This window comes from Scardinius erythrophthalmus, assembly GCF_964197995.2.
Source record: "Scardinius erythrophthalmus genome assembly, chromosome: 22".
NCBI lineage: Eukaryota > Metazoa > Chordata > Actinopteri > Cypriniformes > Leuciscidae > Scardinius > Scardinius erythrophthalmus.
Window position 1 is genome coordinate 11,140,089 of NC_138242.1, and position 18,608 is coordinate 11,158,696.

At 42.3% G+C, this 18,608-nt stretch overlaps 1 protein-coding gene across 1 annotated transcript in view; it reads right to left on the reverse strand.

Annotated features, from left to right (window-relative positions):
- Positions 1-17,624, reverse strand: part of elovl2 (ELOVL fatty acid elongase 2) — a 103,218-nt gene extending 85,594 nt beyond the window's left edge. Inside the window, exon 1 of the mRNA XM_081352278.1 lies at positions 17,486-17,624. Coding sequence (XP_081208404.1) covers positions 17,486-17,488 — 3 coding nt within the window. The 5' untranslated portion in view covers positions 17,489-17,624. The remainder of the gene's footprint in view (positions 1-17,485) is intronic.
- Between the last annotated feature and the right edge of the window lie 984 nt (positions 17,625-18,608).

The following is an 18,608-nucleotide window of genomic DNA, read 5'->3' on the forward strand; positions in this document are numbered from 1 at the left end:
GTCTTGTGCGGCAGGCCCAAGTGAAAACCAACACAAACACTCTTTTATGTCCTGTTACTAAGCTTTGTTTACTTTTAGAGGCAGACTTATAGTCTCTTATCTGTTATGGGTTTATCACCTAAATTCAGGTTAACATCTTATTGAAAGAAAAAAAAAAAATTCTGAGATTCAGTTGAGACTGTTTGGTATCTTTAATTTATGTAATTTGTTTGGTTATGTAATTAATCAGTATTATTTCCTATGTTTTCTGATGTACAGGCTAATTTCTGTTCTGTTTCTTTAATGGTTACGCCCACTGGGGGCGGAAGATTGAACTTGAAATAGTTTGTGTATAGGAGAAAAGGGAGAAACAGTTTTCTTACCATTCGTCTGTGAAATCATAGGATAGGCTACAGGAGCAAACAGGATTTTGTGTATTTTTTGTAATTTTGTGTTTTGATTAAACTCCCACTTGTTTACAGATTTATTGACTGACTTCTGTGACGAGTAAGAACGTTTTTCCTGCCACTGTACCAGTGAAGTTAACATAGGACTTTGCATCAACAATCAGTATGGGTTTTATGACCTTATTTCAGTGACAATTTTTTTTTTTTTTTTTTTTCACAAACCATGCATAAATGTCATTATCTCAAAACTACAAACTTTCACATACATGCTGCTGACATATTATTGTAGCAGAGTTTGTGCTAAATACAGTGTAATCAGACTTTAGCCATGAAAATGTCACAAGTAACAGAACACTGTGTCAGAACACCTCCAGGGCCAGAAAACACTTCAGACCCCAGAGGGTTAACCGTAAAATCAAACTCCTGCAGCCGTATAGCCCATCATGTCAATCTTGATGAGGGTTTGGGGTGATTAAAAACCCAAGTCAATGCTGCATGATCAGTTATAACTTCAAAGGGTCTACATTTTTTGCTGATCTTTGCTGATTGATTGTTCCTGTCTGACTTGCTGCTGAGTGGTTTGCGTCTGTATGCTCTGTATAGCTTTCTGTTTTGAATCTTTATTTACTATCATTCCTTGTTGTTTATATTGCTAAATATTGTTTACTCATCACCACACATTAACCTGACATCGCTAGCTTCAATCTAAATTGTTAATCGCTAGCACAACACGCTAGTAATTCGCTAGCCTGTTAACGTGCCATCCGTGCCTGCCGTCTTTATTTATTTTATTTTTCTCTCCACACTCGCGCCATCCGTACCTGCCGTCTATTTTTTACGAGTCCATCAAACAACTGTGGTGAGTAGGATCAGTCAACAAACACGGTGAGTCATGTCATCTTCTCCTCTTATTGTCACTTGCACTTCGTGTCACATGTATAGCATAGCCTTCTCTGTCAGCACTAAAGGATTTACATGTGATAAATGCAGGGAGATGGAGAAGATTTCAGAACTAGAGACACGCATCCAAACTTTAATGGAGGATAGTAAGAGTGCAAGGGCTTTAGTTACTGCTTTGGATGCAACTAGCTTAGTGAACTCTGTACATTGTTCTGTTCTGGCGGTAGAGCCCGTGCAGCAGGGCAACTGGGTGACTGTGAGACGCTGTAGTCGCGGGACAAAACACCGCTCTTCCGTTCCGACTACCATTACAAATAGATTCTCCCCACTCAGTGAAACACCCACTGTGAATCCTGTTGAATGTGCCCTAGTTATTGGCGATTCTATTACACGGAATGTGAAAATAGAGACACCAGCCACCATAGTCATGTTTGCCGGGAGCCAGAGCGCCTGACATCAATGCAAATTTAAAAGTTGTGGTTAATGCTAATCAATAAGATTATTATTCACGTCGGCACTAATGACGTTCGACTCCGCCAGTAGGAGATAACTAAATTTAACGTGAAAGAGGTGTGTGAACTCGCAAGTACGATGTCAGGCACTGTAATTTGCTCTGGCCTCCATCCTGTTCGCAGGAGTGATGAGATACTAAGTAGATTGTCCTCACTCAATGGCTGGCTGTCTAAGTGGTGTCCGCAAGATAATATAGAATTCATAGACAATTGGAAAAGTTTTTGGGGCAGACCTGACCATTTGAAAAGAGACGGTATTCATCCCTCCTGGGATGGTGCAGCTCTTCTCTCTAATAATATGGCACATATTCTTAGAGCTCAAACATGAATTGGGGCTCAGGTCAGGAAGCAGACAGACTGGCTAAACCGACCGTCTGCCAGCTGTCTCACGTCACCAAGGTCAGATAAATTCCATCACATAGAGACTCTTTCACCTAGATATCATCATATAGAGACTGTGTCTGTTCCCCGAATTAGGACATACAAAAAACTTCCAAACCCATCTAAGGGTAAAAATGTAATTGATGTTCAACAAATAAAAAACAGATATAATACAAATGAGCAAATGATAAAGTGTGGGTTGCTGAATATTCAATCCCTTACTTCAAAAGCACTTATTGTTAATGATATGATTACAGACTATAACCTAGATGTGCTGTGTTTGACAGAAACCTGGCTTAAACCAAACGATTACAATGACTTTAAATGAGTCCACCCCGCAATATTACTGTTATAAACATGAACCTCGTCTGAAAGGCAAAGGGGGAGGTGTTGCTGTAATTTATAGTCATATTTTCAGAATTACTAAGTCTAGTTTCAAATATAATTCTTTTGAAGTGTTGGTGCTTAATGTAACAATATATAGCATAAATGATAAATCATGTTTGAGATTTGTGCTGGCTACTGTATACAGGCCACCAGGGCACCATACAGACTTTATCAAAGAATTTGCTGACTTTCTATAAGAGTTAGTACTGGCTGCAGATAAAGTCCTAATTGTAGGTGATTTTAACCCTCTAGGCGCCACAGTCGAGTTTACTCGACAAGATGCGGCACTGAATAAAACGGCCGATTTTGTCAAATAGGGTGTCAAATTTCGTTCGACCTCCCCTCCACTAGATGGCAGACATGTCATACTTCATCCCCGACTCAAAAAAACGTCATGCTTCTATACAAAATCTTCGAGCTAGAGCGCATTGAATCAGTGCGAACAAAAGCGGAGCTAGTGTGCGAGTGAGCCATTTTATCAGAGCAATATTGTCAACGTCAGCAAGTATTTGCATTAGATTATTATTATTATTATTATTATTATTATTATTATTATTATCTAATGGCATCAATAAAGCTTACCCGCAATGAAGTGTTGGGTCTTCTATTCGCGGACCCTGATCCTGAAGGGGAATATCTGCCTTCAGAAGATGACGGTGATTCTGAAAGTGAAAGTGCCCTACACCAAGCACAAACGGTGAATCCTTTGCCCAATGTAGATGGTCCTTTGCCCAATGTCAGTGGTGGGAACAATGTTTCAGAATGGTCAGAGTGTTCATCGTGAAGTTATTAGGCGTGCTAGTGTTGTGGGGAACGAGGCGGGAGATTTTTACCGCTCTAGCCATTTGTCTTCTGACTGCGTGCCTCTCCGCAATCGCGGCGACAGTATTGTGGTGGAGACTTTGTCTAATGCCACTGGGTATGTTAGATGAGGTCGAAGTATTCATAGGACAGTTAGGGGGCAACGTGGAGGCAGGGTGGGGAGTCGCAATGACAATGACAGTAGTCCGAGCTGTGCAGATCTGGCCGCGCTGCTCGTAGCAGGAGCAGAGGCGGTGTGACACAGGGCAGAGGGGCTATTATGCATAGTCTATCTCAAGCTGATGGGAATGCCAGCTTTGAGTACTTGGCCAATGAGGATGAGTACCAAAGTTGGATCACACCCTTTGATCAGCCAATTGGATATCTGGGGGAAAGAGAACTCTCCAATGACAATTCGCCCCTAGATTTTCTATCACTCTTTCTCTCTGATGATTTCTGGAATTTACTTGTAAATGAGACAAATCGCTATGCCCATCAGTTTTTAGCCTCCCATCAACTCCAGCCACACTCCAGATTTCATCAATGGTCTGACGTAACTCTCAGTGAAATGAAAGCCTTCTTTTCTCTGCATTTGAGTATGGGTCTGGTAGAGAAGTCAGAGTTGGAGGATTATTGGGCCGACTATTGGCCAACAGCAACACCTGGATTTGGCAAGGTGATGTCCAGGAATAGATTTGAGATGATTTTGTCTTTCCTTCACTTCACCAATAATGAGGAGTGTGTTGACAGGTGTCAGCCAGGGTATGACAGGCTATTCAAAATCCGCCCAATCATCAATTTGGTCATCCCCCGGTTTTCAGCAATATATGGTCCATCTAAGCAGCTGTCATTGGATGAAATGACCATTGCGTTCAAAGGGAAATCAACCCTAAAAATGTACAACCCAAACAAACCAGACAAATATGGCTACAAAGTATTTGTTCTGAGTGAAGCCAAGTCAGGCTATGTGCTACAGTGGTCCATGTACACTGGACAAAGTAGGCCTAATGCCAGTGATTTCGGTGCTACACACCTTATTGTCCGCGAGCTGATGGCCCCGTACACAGGGAAAGGGCATAAGGTGTACATGGACAGCTATTACACCTCGCCAGCCATAGCAGATGAGCTGGCAAGCAATGATTCGGGTTTGTGTGGGACTGTCAGCAGTAAGAGGAATGGGATGCCAAAGGGCCTCACCCGTGAACATTTACCGTTGAGCAAGGGAGATGACCCAGTCTCCATGAGGAAGGGGAAAATGCTAGCTTGTGTGTGGCATGATACAAAGCGCCTCACAATGCTCTCTATACTGCATTCCAACAAATGTGTCAGAAAGCGCATCAGGACCAAACACACTGAAAGTGGCTATAGGGAGATAAATAGGCCTGTTTGTGTTGATGACTACAATTTCGTTCATGGGGGGTGTCGACACAGCAGACCAGAGAATGAAGACCTACCTCTTTCCCCTTAGGTCAAGGAAATGGTACAACAGGATTTTCAATGCCATTCTCAGTGTAAGAATGGTGAATGCCCACATAATTTACTGCCGCTGCACTGCTGCTCCTCACAAGCCCCTGAAAGTCTTCGTGCAGGATGTCATCACTGCTTTACTGGAAGGCTTCTCCAGGAAAGAGAGCAACAAAGGCCGAAAGTCGTCCTCACTGGGAGACTTGCCACAGAGACTCACTGAGCGCCACTTTATCTGCCAGGCAGATGGTTACCCACATTGTGTAGTTTGTTCTGATCGGACCCGCCCTAAAGGCCGCCGTCAGACAAAATACATGTGCAGGCAGTGTGGGGTGGGTCTTTGTGTTGTGCCTTGCAATGAGAGGTACCACACCATGAAACACTACAAGAAATGTCACCTGGATGGATAGGGAGTCATCATCTCTACAGCAAAAGGCCTGCTACATAAATTCTTTTTTTTTTGTCTGCCATTTATTAGTAAAAATTTACACTGTTGATTTACTATCTATTTCCTGTTCTTTTTTGTGTGTTCATGTCATGTGATGTGTGCGTCTTTGTCAGCTAAAAAAAACAACCAAAAAAATCAACAAAACCCACAAAAAGAAAAAATACTAACTTGTCTCTCGTCTTGTCTCGTCTGTCTCTCGTCTTGTCTCGTCATCTCACTCATGATCTGTGCCTTGCCGTGGCGAGTGAGCTTTTGAACTAAACAGGTCTTGTCTACTTGTGTTTGTGTGTCATATGAATAATATATATGTGCCCCATACATGGAATCAGAGTGCCTACTGTATGTAGTAAATGGAAAATCTCTACAGCAAAAGGCCAACCGCTACATGCATTCGGTTTGTTTCTACCATTTATAAGTAATGATTTACACAGTTTGTTTACTACTTACTATTTACCTGAGCATTCAGTATTGTGCACTATAGCATACAGAAGGTGAGGGATATTTTGGGGGGAAAGAAGTGCTGCATTTTATCATTTAAATGTGACTTTTCATGAAAATTCTATAATCCAAGAAAACAAAACTAGAGGTTTTTCATGGAAAGAGAGCTCGATTGCATACGGAGAGGCCTTAAAAGATGCTAGATCTGCTTATTTTTCAACCCTATTAAAAGAAAATAAACAAAACCCTAGGTATTTATTTGAAACAGTGGCAAAACTAATGAAAAATAAAGCTTCAAGCCCAGAAGTTTCTAAGCAGCACAGCAGTAATGACTTTATGAACTTCTTCACTTATAAGATTGATACGCAGCCGTCTACTACAGTATCGCATCAGGGAGTCCATTGTAGTCTCACTAAGGAAAAATTTGATTCATTCATTACTATAGGAGAGGAAGAATTTTCTAAATTCATTAAATCATCTAAATCGACAACATGTATGTTAGACCCTATACCGACTAAGCTACTGAAAGAGATGCTTCCAGAGGTCATAGATCCTCTTCTTAATATCATTAATTCATCTTTGTCATTAGGGTACGTACCAAAAACCTTTAAGCTGTCTATGATTAAACCGCTTGTTAAAAAAACACAACTTGATCCTACAGAATTAGTCAATTACAGGCCGATCTCGAATCTACCTTTTCTGTCAAAGATACTGCAAAAGGCTTTATCTTCACAACTATGTTCCTTTTTAGAAAGATATGATATCTGTGAGGTTTTTCAATCAGGATTTAGACTGTACCATAGTTCTGAGACAGCTCTCATTAGTCACTAATGATTTGCTCTTATCATCCAAACGTGGTTGTATCTCTCTATTACTGTTACTCGATCTTAGTGCTGCATTTGACACTATCGACCACAACACTCTTTTAAATAGACTCGAAAATTATGTTGGCATTAGTGGAATTGCATTAGCATGGTTTAAATCATACTTATCTGACCGTTATCAGTTTGTAGCAGTAAATGAAGAGATTGTCACGGTTCAGGGTGCTTCATCAGCTTCCCTGTTGTCTGTGTTGTCCTGTCATTTTCTGCAGCTCGTGAACTGGGCAATCAGCGCTGATTCTTCAGTGCTGGTGTGTGCAGATTGTCACCGCCCCAGGGCGCCGGAATGGACCGGCTCACACCCCAGACGGACGTGCACCCCACCGCGAGGAGCCGACACCACAGGTACACCAATGAACGGACAAAGAGACCAGAGAATAGATTTAAAAGGAGGTATTTTTATTAAGTTAAAAAGTTCAAGAGTATGCTGAGCAGGTGGTTTCGTTGTGCAGGCCTGGACGGAGTCAGAGGCCATTGGACTCCGTAACACTCAATTGGTCACACAAGGGGGCCACTCTTCAGTGCGACTGCTTCTCTGTGGGGCTCAAGCAGAGGGAGTGGGACTCGGTTGCTCATCAGCGTGCTTGCTGCGTAACTGTTTCTCTGTGGGGCTCAGGCAGAGAGAATGGAACTCGGTCGCTCATCAGCGTGCTTGCAGCGTAACTGCTTCTCTGTGGGGCTCAGGCAAAGAGAATTAGAGGTAAGGTTGCTCACCAACGTAACTGCAGCGTAACTGCTTCTCTGTGGGGCTCAGGCAGAGGGAGTGGGACTCGGTCGCTCATCAGCATGCTCGCAGCGTAACTGCCTCTCTGTGGGGCTCAGGCAAAGAGAATTGGAGGTAAGGTTGCTCACCAACGTAACTGCAGCGTAACTGCTTCTCTATGGGGCTCAGGCAGAGAGAATGGAACTCGGTCGCTCACCAGCGTGCTTGCAGCGTAACTGCTTCTCTGTGGGGATCAGGCAAAGAGAACTAGAGGTAAGGTTGCTCACCAACGTAACTGCAGCGTAACTGCTTCTCTGTGGGGCTCAGGCAGAGAGAATGGAACTCGGTCGCTCATCAGCGTGCTTGCAGCGTAACTGCTTCTCTGTGGGGCTCAGGCAAAGAGAACTAGAGGTAAGGTTGCTCACCAACGTAACTGCAGCGTAACTGCTTCTCTGTGGGGCTCAGGCAGAGAGAATGGAACTAGGTCGCTCATCAGCGTGCCTGCAGCGTAACTGCTTCTCTGTGGGGCTCAGGCAGAGAGAATGGAAATTGGTCGCTCATCAGCGTGTTTGCAGCATAACTGCTTCTCTGTGGGGCTCAGGCAAAGGGAATTAGAGGTAAGTATAATGGAAACTGAGTTCTAAAGGCAGTGATACTTTCTTGCAGAGGCAGTGTACAAATGGTGAGTATGATAATGATGGGGTTCAATCAAACTGTTGCTTCTCTATCCAGACGTGTATTCAATGATGCATTATAATGGTAAACAGATTTAAATAAAGCTGTATTTCTTCCTTATCAAGACGGTGTTCAATGATGAATTATAACAGTAAACAGGTTCAATAGCACTGTGATACTTCTCTTTTCAGACGTTGTTAAAGGATGAATTAGGCCGGACCACCGCGGCCTAGGCATTACACTCCCACTCTCGTATACACTGCAATCCACACAGGCAAACACATGTGAATACACACTTTAAGAGATCATAAATCACTTCACTCACAAGTCGGGCTTCAGCGCGGCGTCTCCTCTATCTTCATCGGTATCAATCATTCCTCATATAATTCACTTCAGCCCAAAATGTCACTTAACTCTCCGTTTGCTTAACAGGTCTCTCTCTCCTCTTCCATTCACCTCGCGCTGCTGCCGGCCCAAGTTTACTGTGCCCCGCTTACTCCCCTTGTTCGCCGATGACTCCAACCAGCACGAGCGCGTCGTTTGTTCCTTCCCGAATCACACAAAACAATGACCATTTAACTGTGTTGGCGTGGCGCGCACCCCAATCAGCGATCCACGCGCTTACCCTGCGCACCTGATGCGCATCTGCCAGGAACCAGAGTGATGTTGCCGGAACCGGAGAGGTCCTGGGTCTCACCCCGGAAGTGTTCCCCGGGGGACTAAGGCCCAAAATAATAGTTCCGCCACATCATATTGTCACCCGTGACACAGATCACGAGCTGATTGCCCTCACCTGTCGCTTGTTCCCTTCTTCCCTTATATTCTCTGCTGTGTCTGCCCCTTGTTGTCAGTAGATTTCGTGCTATTGTTCATGTACGGTTGTACCTGTGCTGTGTGTCTTTATATCTTTGTATCTTGTGTTTCACCTTCTTCCGCTGCTGTGCTCAGGACACCTAGATGAGGAGTCTTTCAGCTGGCTATATGCCCGCTATCCTCAGTCTCGTTCCACGTCCCGTTTGGGCATTGCACCTGAGGTGGTCTCCACAGCCTGTGTCCGCAGGTTTCTGTACGGACGGCTCTGGAGTTGTTACACCAGCTTTCTGTTCATGTGTGTGTCACTTCACAGGTTGGATGTTTATTGGATTTTCTGTTGTGCCTAATAAACTGTTGTACGAATCCTCTGCGTTTGAGTTCTCTCTTCACGTTCCTGACAGAGATGTCTTATCGATCACAAGTTCAGTATGGTGTACCACAAGGCTCAGTACTAGGACCATTGCTGTTCACTCTGTACATGCTACCCTTGGGAGATATCATTAGGAAGCATGGCATTAGTTTTCACTGTTATGCTGATGATACGCAGCTCTATATTTCTTCACACTCTGACGAAACTTACCAATTCACAAAATTAACGGAATGCATAGCTGATATAAAAAACTGGATGATTAGCAACTTCCTACTACTTAATTCTGAAAAAAACAGAGATTCTAATTATTGGACAAAAAACTTCCTCACGTAATAATCTAGAATACTGTCTAACACTTGATGGCTGCTCTGTCAAGTCTTCGTCGTCGGTTAGGAACCTGGGTGTGCTCTTTAATACCAATCTTTCTTTTGAAAATCACGTGTCTAGCATCTGTAAAACCGCATTTTTTCATCTTAAAAATATATCTAAATTACGTCATATGCTCTCAATGAAAAATGCAGAACAATTATTTCATACGTTCATGACATCAAGGCTAGATTATTGTAATGCTATTTTGGGTGGTTGCACTGCACGCTTAATAACTACAGCTGGTCCAAAATGCAGCAGCTAGAGTTCTTACCAGAACCAGGAAGTATGACCATATTAGCTCAGGTCTGTCAACACTGCATTGGCTCCCTATGAAACATAGTAAAAATTTTAAAATATTGCTGATCACTTACAAAGCAATAAATGGTTTAGCTCCCCAGTACTTGAGCGAGCTCTTAACGCATTATAGTCCTTCACGTCTATTGCAATCTCAAAATTCCGGCCAGTTGACAATATATCAAAATCGACTGCTGGCGGTAGATCCTTTTCCTATATAGCACTAAAACTTTTGGAACAATCTTCCAAACATTGTCCGGGAAGCAGACACACTCAGTCAGTTCAAATCTAGACTAAAAACACATTGTAGACTTCTATAATTCTTCTTTTTTTTTTTTTTTTTTTTTTTTTTTATATATAGCGCTTTTAACAATGTAGATTGTTTCAAAGCAGCTTTACAGAGATAAGTGTATAATTTAAGGTAACAGAGATTATTTTGGCTTTATAGCGGTTCTTTAATAAAGTTATTTTCCAGCTAAAGTTCATTTTGATTGATCATTTGTTGTTAAATTAGGAGCCGCTAAGACGACACCATTCTCTCTACACAGACTTTAAACGCGAACCTGTGATAAACACTGATGGCGTTCACATGCGCATTAAGAATTGGTTCTATAATTATGTGCATTTGAATATATGAGCGCAGCTTTGTAATTCCCTACAAACCAAGCCTAAACAAAGTACTGGTCTTTCCTTATAAATTTCGATACAGAATTTTATTTTGTCACTTCAGGGTAGGTACGCAAAACAAATTTTCCCGACAACGCTTTATCTGGAGTGGTAGAGGGATTCTCCATAGGGAGAGACTAGTTGGCACTTCAGCACTGCGTTGTCATCGGGTCCAGGCGAAGGTCCTCGTCAGATCTGGATACGTCCTGGATCCGGCAGGCTGCGGGAAAACCTTGGGATAAACAAAGACACTAAAATTAGCGTAGATGCCATTCTTATTATGATGTAACAAGTACATCAGGATTTATGGGAAGTGTTCCCGGTTCCGGCTGACCTAATCTATGCAGCCTAACATTGAATTATAGAAGTCTATAATGTATTATGTGAATGCTAGGTCAAAGAGATGTGCCTTTAATTTAGCTTTGAACTGACAGAGTGTGTCTGCTTCCCGGACAATGGTAGGAAGACTGTTCCAAAGTTTTGGTGCTAAATAGGAAAAGGATCTACCACCAGCAGTCGATTTTGATATTCTAGGTATTATCAACTGGCCGGAATTTTGAGATCGCAATAGACGTGATTCAATAATTCAATGTTAGGCTGCATAGTTTAGGTCAGCCGAAATCGGGAACACTCCCCATAAATCCTGATGTACTTGTTACATCAGAAGAAGGATGGCGTCTACGCTAATATTAGACTCTCTGTTTATCCGAGGTTTACCGCAGTCCATCGGATCCAGGCCGTATCCAGATCTGATGAAGGACCTGCGCCTGGACACAGTGACAATGCAGTCCTGAAGTGTCAACCAGTCCCTCCCCTGTTTACTGAAGTCAGCCGGATCCCGGCCATATCCAGATCAGATGGTGGACCTGCACCTGGACCCATCCATGACGCATCCTTGAAGTGCCAGCCTCATCAGCCCTGTGAAGGCCTCATTGACACGACAGCCATCGGCCCTGTTACTCAACAAACTCGTCTCCATACCGGCGTGATTACTCCGACTTCCAACCAGATGGAACTCGATAAATATTCTGAATGTTCTGCTCCAATCTGACTTCTGACCTGTAATGATGCCTGGATCATAATCATACACTGTTCGCTCATTGGCCAGAGGAGAACTGGCCCCCGACTGAGCCTGGGTTCTCCCAAGGTTTTTTTCTCCATTCTGTCACCTGATTCAGTTTTGGTTACTTGCCCCTGTTGCCTTGGCTTTTGGCTTGCTTAGTTGGGGACATTTAATATTCAACAATATTATTGATCTGCCTTACTTAAGGTGGACGATGATGCAATTTTCTTCTAGAAACAAACTTTGTTGTATTATTTTCATGTTATCACTGTGAATCTGCTTTGATGCAATCTGTATTGTAAAAGCGCTATATAAATTAAGGTGACTTGACTTGACTTGACACTGCCGTTGGTTTTATTCCTTGACCGAGGGGACCCTCGACTCGGATGCACTAGCGCACAGCTGGCCGCGGGGCCTCCTTTCTCAGAGACAGGGCACCCTCTGGCACCCACGTTCCGATCTGTGGAACCTGCATGTGTGGGTTCTGGAGGCAGGTTTGAGTACCCAACCACCTCAGGTGGTGGCTACCATCACTTCAGTTAGGGCCTTGTCTACGAGACACGCCTGTGCTCTGAAGTGGAACTTCTTCATCACCTGGTGTTCTTCTCGCCAAGAAGATCCCAGGAAATGCCCGATCGGGTCGGTGCTCTCCTTTCACCCTGACGGTTTACGTGGCTGCGATCTCTGCGCACCACGACCTTGTGGAGTCAAAAACTTTGGGACAGCATGATCTGGTCGTCAGGTTTCTAAGGGGGGCGAGGAGACTAAATCCTCCTCGCTCTCCTCTTATACCCTCTTGGGACCTCACAGTGGTTTTATCTGCCCTGCAGAGAGCTCCCTTTGAGCCATTGCAATCAGTCAAGCTTAAGTTCCTGTCTATGAAGACAGCGCTCCTGGTCACTTTGGTCTCCATCAAGAGGGTAGGGGACCTGCAGGCATTTTTGGTTGACGAAGCGTGCCTAGAATTCGGGCCGGATAACTCTCACGTGATCTTGAGACCCCGGCCTGGATCCGATTCCGTGCCCAAGGTTCCCACCACTCCTTTCAGGGATCAGATGGTGAACCTGCAAGCGCTGCCCTCGGAGGAGGCAGACCCAGCCTTGGCACTGCTCTGTCCAGTAAGCACCCTCCGTGCTTACGTAGACAGTACGCAGTGTTTCAGGACCTCAGGCCAGCTCTTTGTCTGTTTTGGTGGGAGGCTGAAGAGAAAGGCTCTCTCCAAGCAAAGGTTGTCTCACTGGATAGTGGCTTACCATTGTCTTGGCTTACCATACACAGGGTCGACCATGCCCCCCAGGGGAGAGGGCTCAACTCCACCCGGAGTGTGGTTTCGCTAACAGACATCTGTAGAGCTGCAGGCTGGGCAACACCCAACACTTTCGCGAGATTCTATAATCTCCGGGTAGAGCCAGTGTCCTCTCATGTACTCGTTTCAAATAGCCAGTAAGTAGGACCTGCTCGGTGTCATCGCTTGCTGCGCCATTCCACTCCATGGACTGGATACGTGCGCTATTTCACTCAGATGAGCTCTCATTAGACCCTGAGTTCCTCCTGCACTGTCGATGCCATCACCAGAGTGCATGCTAGGTTGGTCAGCCCTTGTGATTGGCTAGGTGCTTCCATGTGCATGGTTCCCCACTTAGGCAACCCCCACATGTGTATTTCCACGGTAAGTCTCCACCGAGCACATGTTTTCCCTCGGCAAGACCTCTTGCCATCTCGAGGTTGAAACTTTCACCCTGCGGGCTGGAAGCCTTTGTCCGTGCTAGTCTCACAACAAGGAGCTCAGACTTGCGCAGGGCACTGAAAGACAGCTGCTGTGGCGTGATTGAATTGGGACCCCATTTCGTCATTCACTGACGTAACTCGTAGTGACTGAACGAAAGGGAACGTCTCAGTTACGTATGTAACCTTCGTTCCCTGAGGAGAGAACGGAGACGTTACGTCCCCCTGCCACAACCGCTGTACCGCTGGAACAGCCGGGAGTTCAGTCTTAGCTCCTCAGCATAACATGATGCGGCTGGGGCGGAGTTGCACTATGCAAATTCCGCAGATTCATGGCATTGTTTTGCCATTGGCTCGTTTTCTAGAACTCGAAGGTCATAGGCTTCTAAGCGAAACCGCCATTTCGTCATTCGCTGACATTCCCTGAGGAGGGAACGAGGATCACATACGTATCCGAGACGTTTCTGCTTGTACTGTCATAGTAACCATGGCGACAGACATGGACAACTGCGTAGTGCGTAACTCTAGCTGTTGTTGTTTCATTTTAAACATTATGGGCCATGGCAAGCAGACTTTGGGACAAAAGAAGAACTAAAACGTGGATCAATATCAGCATGGCGTTTTCGAGATGCCGAGAGCTCCACATCCGCGACTAACTTTGACTTGACAGAGCTTCACAAGTCACGACTTGACAGGGACGCTTGCATGTACATGCTACATGCTCTTGCATGTACTTTATTAGACAGGTGAGCAAATGTACATGAAACAAATCAATGTTATAAAGCTCAACATGATGACATTTTAGAATATGATCAGTATGTTATTCTAAAGTTGATCTAGCTTACTGCTAGTCTCATATAGCAAACAAACTTACACACAGAATAACATAACTTTCAACTCACTCAAATGCTATTTAGTATGATAGTGTAACGTTAGACCAAATGAAACAGCGCTGCGTTACCTCACAAGTTTGATTCATCAAATAAACTGACCTGTGTGAGTAGTAATTCAGCACTTGCGGGTAGTTCAGTAGAATTAAATGTCCTTATTCCTTTATATCCGTGCTGATATCTGTCTCTTATTAGCAATCGCGACCTGCTTCATACCACAGTCAAGTTAAAAAACATGAATGTTTTCACTCATCCATAAACATTATTATTTCCATCAGCATGACAACAAGTCCCATCATTCCGCTTATCACTGTGTCATCAACCTACGCCTTTGTTATTGTAAGAGGTTAGCGACCCCTAGCGGCGGAAAAAAAAAAACTACATATTGTAGCTTTAAGTAGAGTGACCAGGAAGAGAAAGGGGTATGAGTGATTAATGATCAGTATTTAACCTGATCCAAAATATGTATTTAATCTTATTTGTGTTGTATTTAATCTGCAACAACATTATGAACTTTTATAAAAATACAAATAGCACAATAGCAAAACACATGTTTTTATTAAGTATTAAATGCATTACTATGCAAAAGCATGAGCAAAATTCACTACATAAAAGACCCTGGCAGATCAATGTACTTCTTTTTTTCTCTAATATGGTAGAAAGAACTGTTGAGTAGTGTAAATTAAATTAAATATGGAGTAGGGGAGGGCAGGGAACAACCTAACACTTTTTGTTTTCTTAATAATTTCTTAAAGGGATAGTTCACCCAAAAATGAAAATTAGCCCATTATTTACTCACCCTGAAACCATCCTAGGAGTATACGACATTCTTCTTTCAGACGAATACATTCAGAGCTATATTAAAAAATGTCCTGGCTCTTCCAAGCCTTATAATGGGAGTCAATGAATATATGATTTTGGAAGTCCATCAGAGCCTATCCATCTGTGATAAAAGTGCTCGAAACGGCTCTGGGGGGAGGGTTAATAAAGGCCTTCTGAAGCGAAGCGATGCATTCATGTAAGAAAAATATCCATATTTAAAACTTTATTGACTAAAATAACTTGCTTCCGGCAGATGGCCATATGCAAGTCGACCTACGCCAAAAGAGTAACACTTGGAAGGCTCTGATGGACTTCCAAATTCATATACCCATTGACTCCCATTATAAGGCTTGGAAGAGCCAGGACATTTTTAATATATCTCCGATTGTATTCATCTGAAAGAAGAATGTCATATACACCTAGGATGGCTTCAGGGTGAGTAAATCATGGGCTAATTTTCGTTTTTGGGTGAACTATCCCTTTAATGTTGAACACTGACTCAGAGTTTTTATTTACCTGTTTTTCGTGGTTTCTCAATAAAATTCATAAAAGTAATTGATGTGAATTACATTGCTAATGTCATAGAACAGCATACTGTAGTTCAGCGAGGCATACTGCAGTATTACAATGTGCCCCACCTGTGCAGCTGGGATTTAAACCTGGCTAGTGCCCAGTGTCTAGCATTAAAGAATATCTAAAATGCTAAATAACAGAGAATAAAATAATAGCAGATTTGTCTTGTTTTAAATAAACAATATAAACTTTGATGAAAAATGAACTTCAGTAAGAAAATTGCTTTTGTTATGGTTAAATATTTGGTGATATCTTACAAAGATTTTTTAATTTTGGTGCATTTTTTCTCTATATATATATTGATATGGCAACTAATAAATACAATGAGATTCGTCATGCTAGCATGTGTGGAAATGTTTAAACTATGTGTGTTACAACTAGCCCCACATTAGGTTGTGCCCCACTTACCCCTATGAGGATGTTAACTGTGACAAGATGATTGACAGATCAGTTTATGGTGACAGAATGCACATTTTATGATGTGTTAATATGTCCCAACACTTGCCAACTCTTCTGCTACACAATCAAAAGTATGTGCTTTCCATAGACGTAATGATTTTTATATATAATATATTTTCTATTTTCTAACCCAGGGGTGGGCAAATCTGGCCCACGAGATCCACTTTCCTGCGGAGATTAGTTTCACACCCTAATAAAACACACCTGAACAAGCTAATCAATATCTTTAGGATTACTAGAAAGCTGCAAGAGGGTGAGTTTGATCAGAGTTGGAGCTAAACTCTGCAGGAAAGTGAATCTTGAGGGCCAGAGTTGCCCAGCTCTGCTCTAAACCCAACCCAAAACATAATCCTCTGTCAGCATTACAGGCACAGCTGGATGTCCCCATAATGTAGAGGCAGAGACCTGAAACCTGTATACATACTATGAGTCCTCATAATATAGGTCAAACCAGTACACACACAAACACACACACTACATATTAACAGTAAAATTTTGTTTGACTTGTGAAAATTTATTAAGCTATCTTTAAAAATATTTTTTTTTAATTTGTGTCCAACATGATGCAATTCATCATATCGCTAACGATGAGTATATATATTTTTAAATGCACTGATACTGTGGAAATTTCAAGCAGTCTGCACCATAAGTGCTATGTATTAACTATAGGCCTACTGTTAATTATGACGTGGTTATACACTGCACTATTTTCATGAAGTGACACTCTATTATGTAAGTATTTTGAATATATTACATTTATGGCCTTATATGAATGGTCAAGAAGCACTTCACATACAGCTAATTAAAATTATCAGCCGCTGTCACAGTAATATATGTATAGCATGTGGAGTTTTTCAGGTCATTTGGATTGGTCCCAGGTTACCCTGACATCAAACCTTTGTAGCATGGCTTCCTCAGCAGAGAGTGAGTGGTTACAGTGTATAGAATTAAATTGAAATGCCACAGCATGAGCAATAATAAGAGTACTAAGGGGTTATTTCTGATATAGAGAGTGCATTAAAAATAACACTGCACTGAAAAAATTGCAGTTGTTACCTTGAGACATTATTTCTTGTATTGGTGTTTTTTTTTCTTAAACTTGAATAAAAACAATCAATTTAGATGTTAATGGTAGAATAAATTAACATGAAGCACATTTGTTAGTTAACCTGACGAAACCTTTTACAGCGTGATTTTACAGTTTAACTTTATTCATCATTTAAATTAAGTTTAGTCCTAAATAGATAGTTTCTATTTAGTTGTAAAAGATACATGTATAAAAACGTGCATAATAAACGTAGAGAGATAAAAGTAGAGTGATTTTAGGTTCCGGTGTGATTTTACTAAAGTAGCTACTAATATAAAATATATTCATCATTCAGCATCCACCGGGATTCTAATGTCCTCATCAATGAGAAAACCCCACGGAAAAACATATACTACAAGTGAACATGGTGGTCCTTACCATGTCTGCTAGTTCCGTTAAACAATACGGGACAGCTGGAAAGTGTAGACCGATCGGGGTCGCCTGCTCCTCTGCTGTGGAATGAATGAATGAATTAAAAACGAACGAATGCGCGTCCGATACCGAAAGCGCTGGATAGTGACGCGAAGTGGCGCGGTGATGCCAAAAGAGTAACGGAAGTGAGGATGACCAATAGGGGCTCACGTCTTGGCTATTACGATAGCATGGACTGTCAGACGACGGGTTCACAGTCTGAACCAAGGCAACCTTGCGAGGGCCCACATGGGGTTCAGATAAGAACCCAGTCACCTGCCAAAAAAATTCCAAGCTTTAGTTAACGCTGTAATGTGATACATTTAATGAAATTTATTTAGTAATTTTATAATCTACACAGTCAAATACCCCTGCAGTGCCCCAAGTACTGAGAATAGGTTTCAGACTATATACGTGTTTGTATAGTCTTAACACAAATAAAAAGTCACCCTTCCAAAGGCCAGTGTTTGACAGCGACGTGCATGCCTCTGGACATTTTGCGTAATTCAATGAATTTAGATTTTAAAACAATTTCTGCTTTCTTGTTGGTGTTTTATGAAGAAAAAAACTTTTAGGCACTGAGAATAAATCTTTAACAAATAAATGTAGACTTACATACTTTATTAATAAATGTTAGACCTAGCTACCAGTTTATGTTAACATAAAACAACTGGTTTAACCCCTTGATTATTTCTTCACTTTCTTTTAAAGGATAGTCCACCCAAAAATTGAAATTCTGTCATCATAAAACTCTCCCTCATTTTGTTCCTTTTTTGTGTCCCTCCCTTTAATACTTATATGTGTGAACTGCTGCCATCTAGTGTACATAGGAGGTTACAACGATACAGATAGGTGATGTCAGGAGTATTGGATGTTAGTGGGTGCTTTTCATTTCTTAATTGTGCATTGCCCCATAGGATGTGAGGGAAGGATGCTTGTTGAAAAACCTGACGTACGTCAAGGTCAAGGTCACAGTTTATTTATATAGCACTTTTTAACACAAATGTTGACCAAAGTGCTTCACAAGTAAAGCAAAAATACACACACAGTAAACAGAACGTCAAAAATTCAAACCAAAAAACCTAAAAAA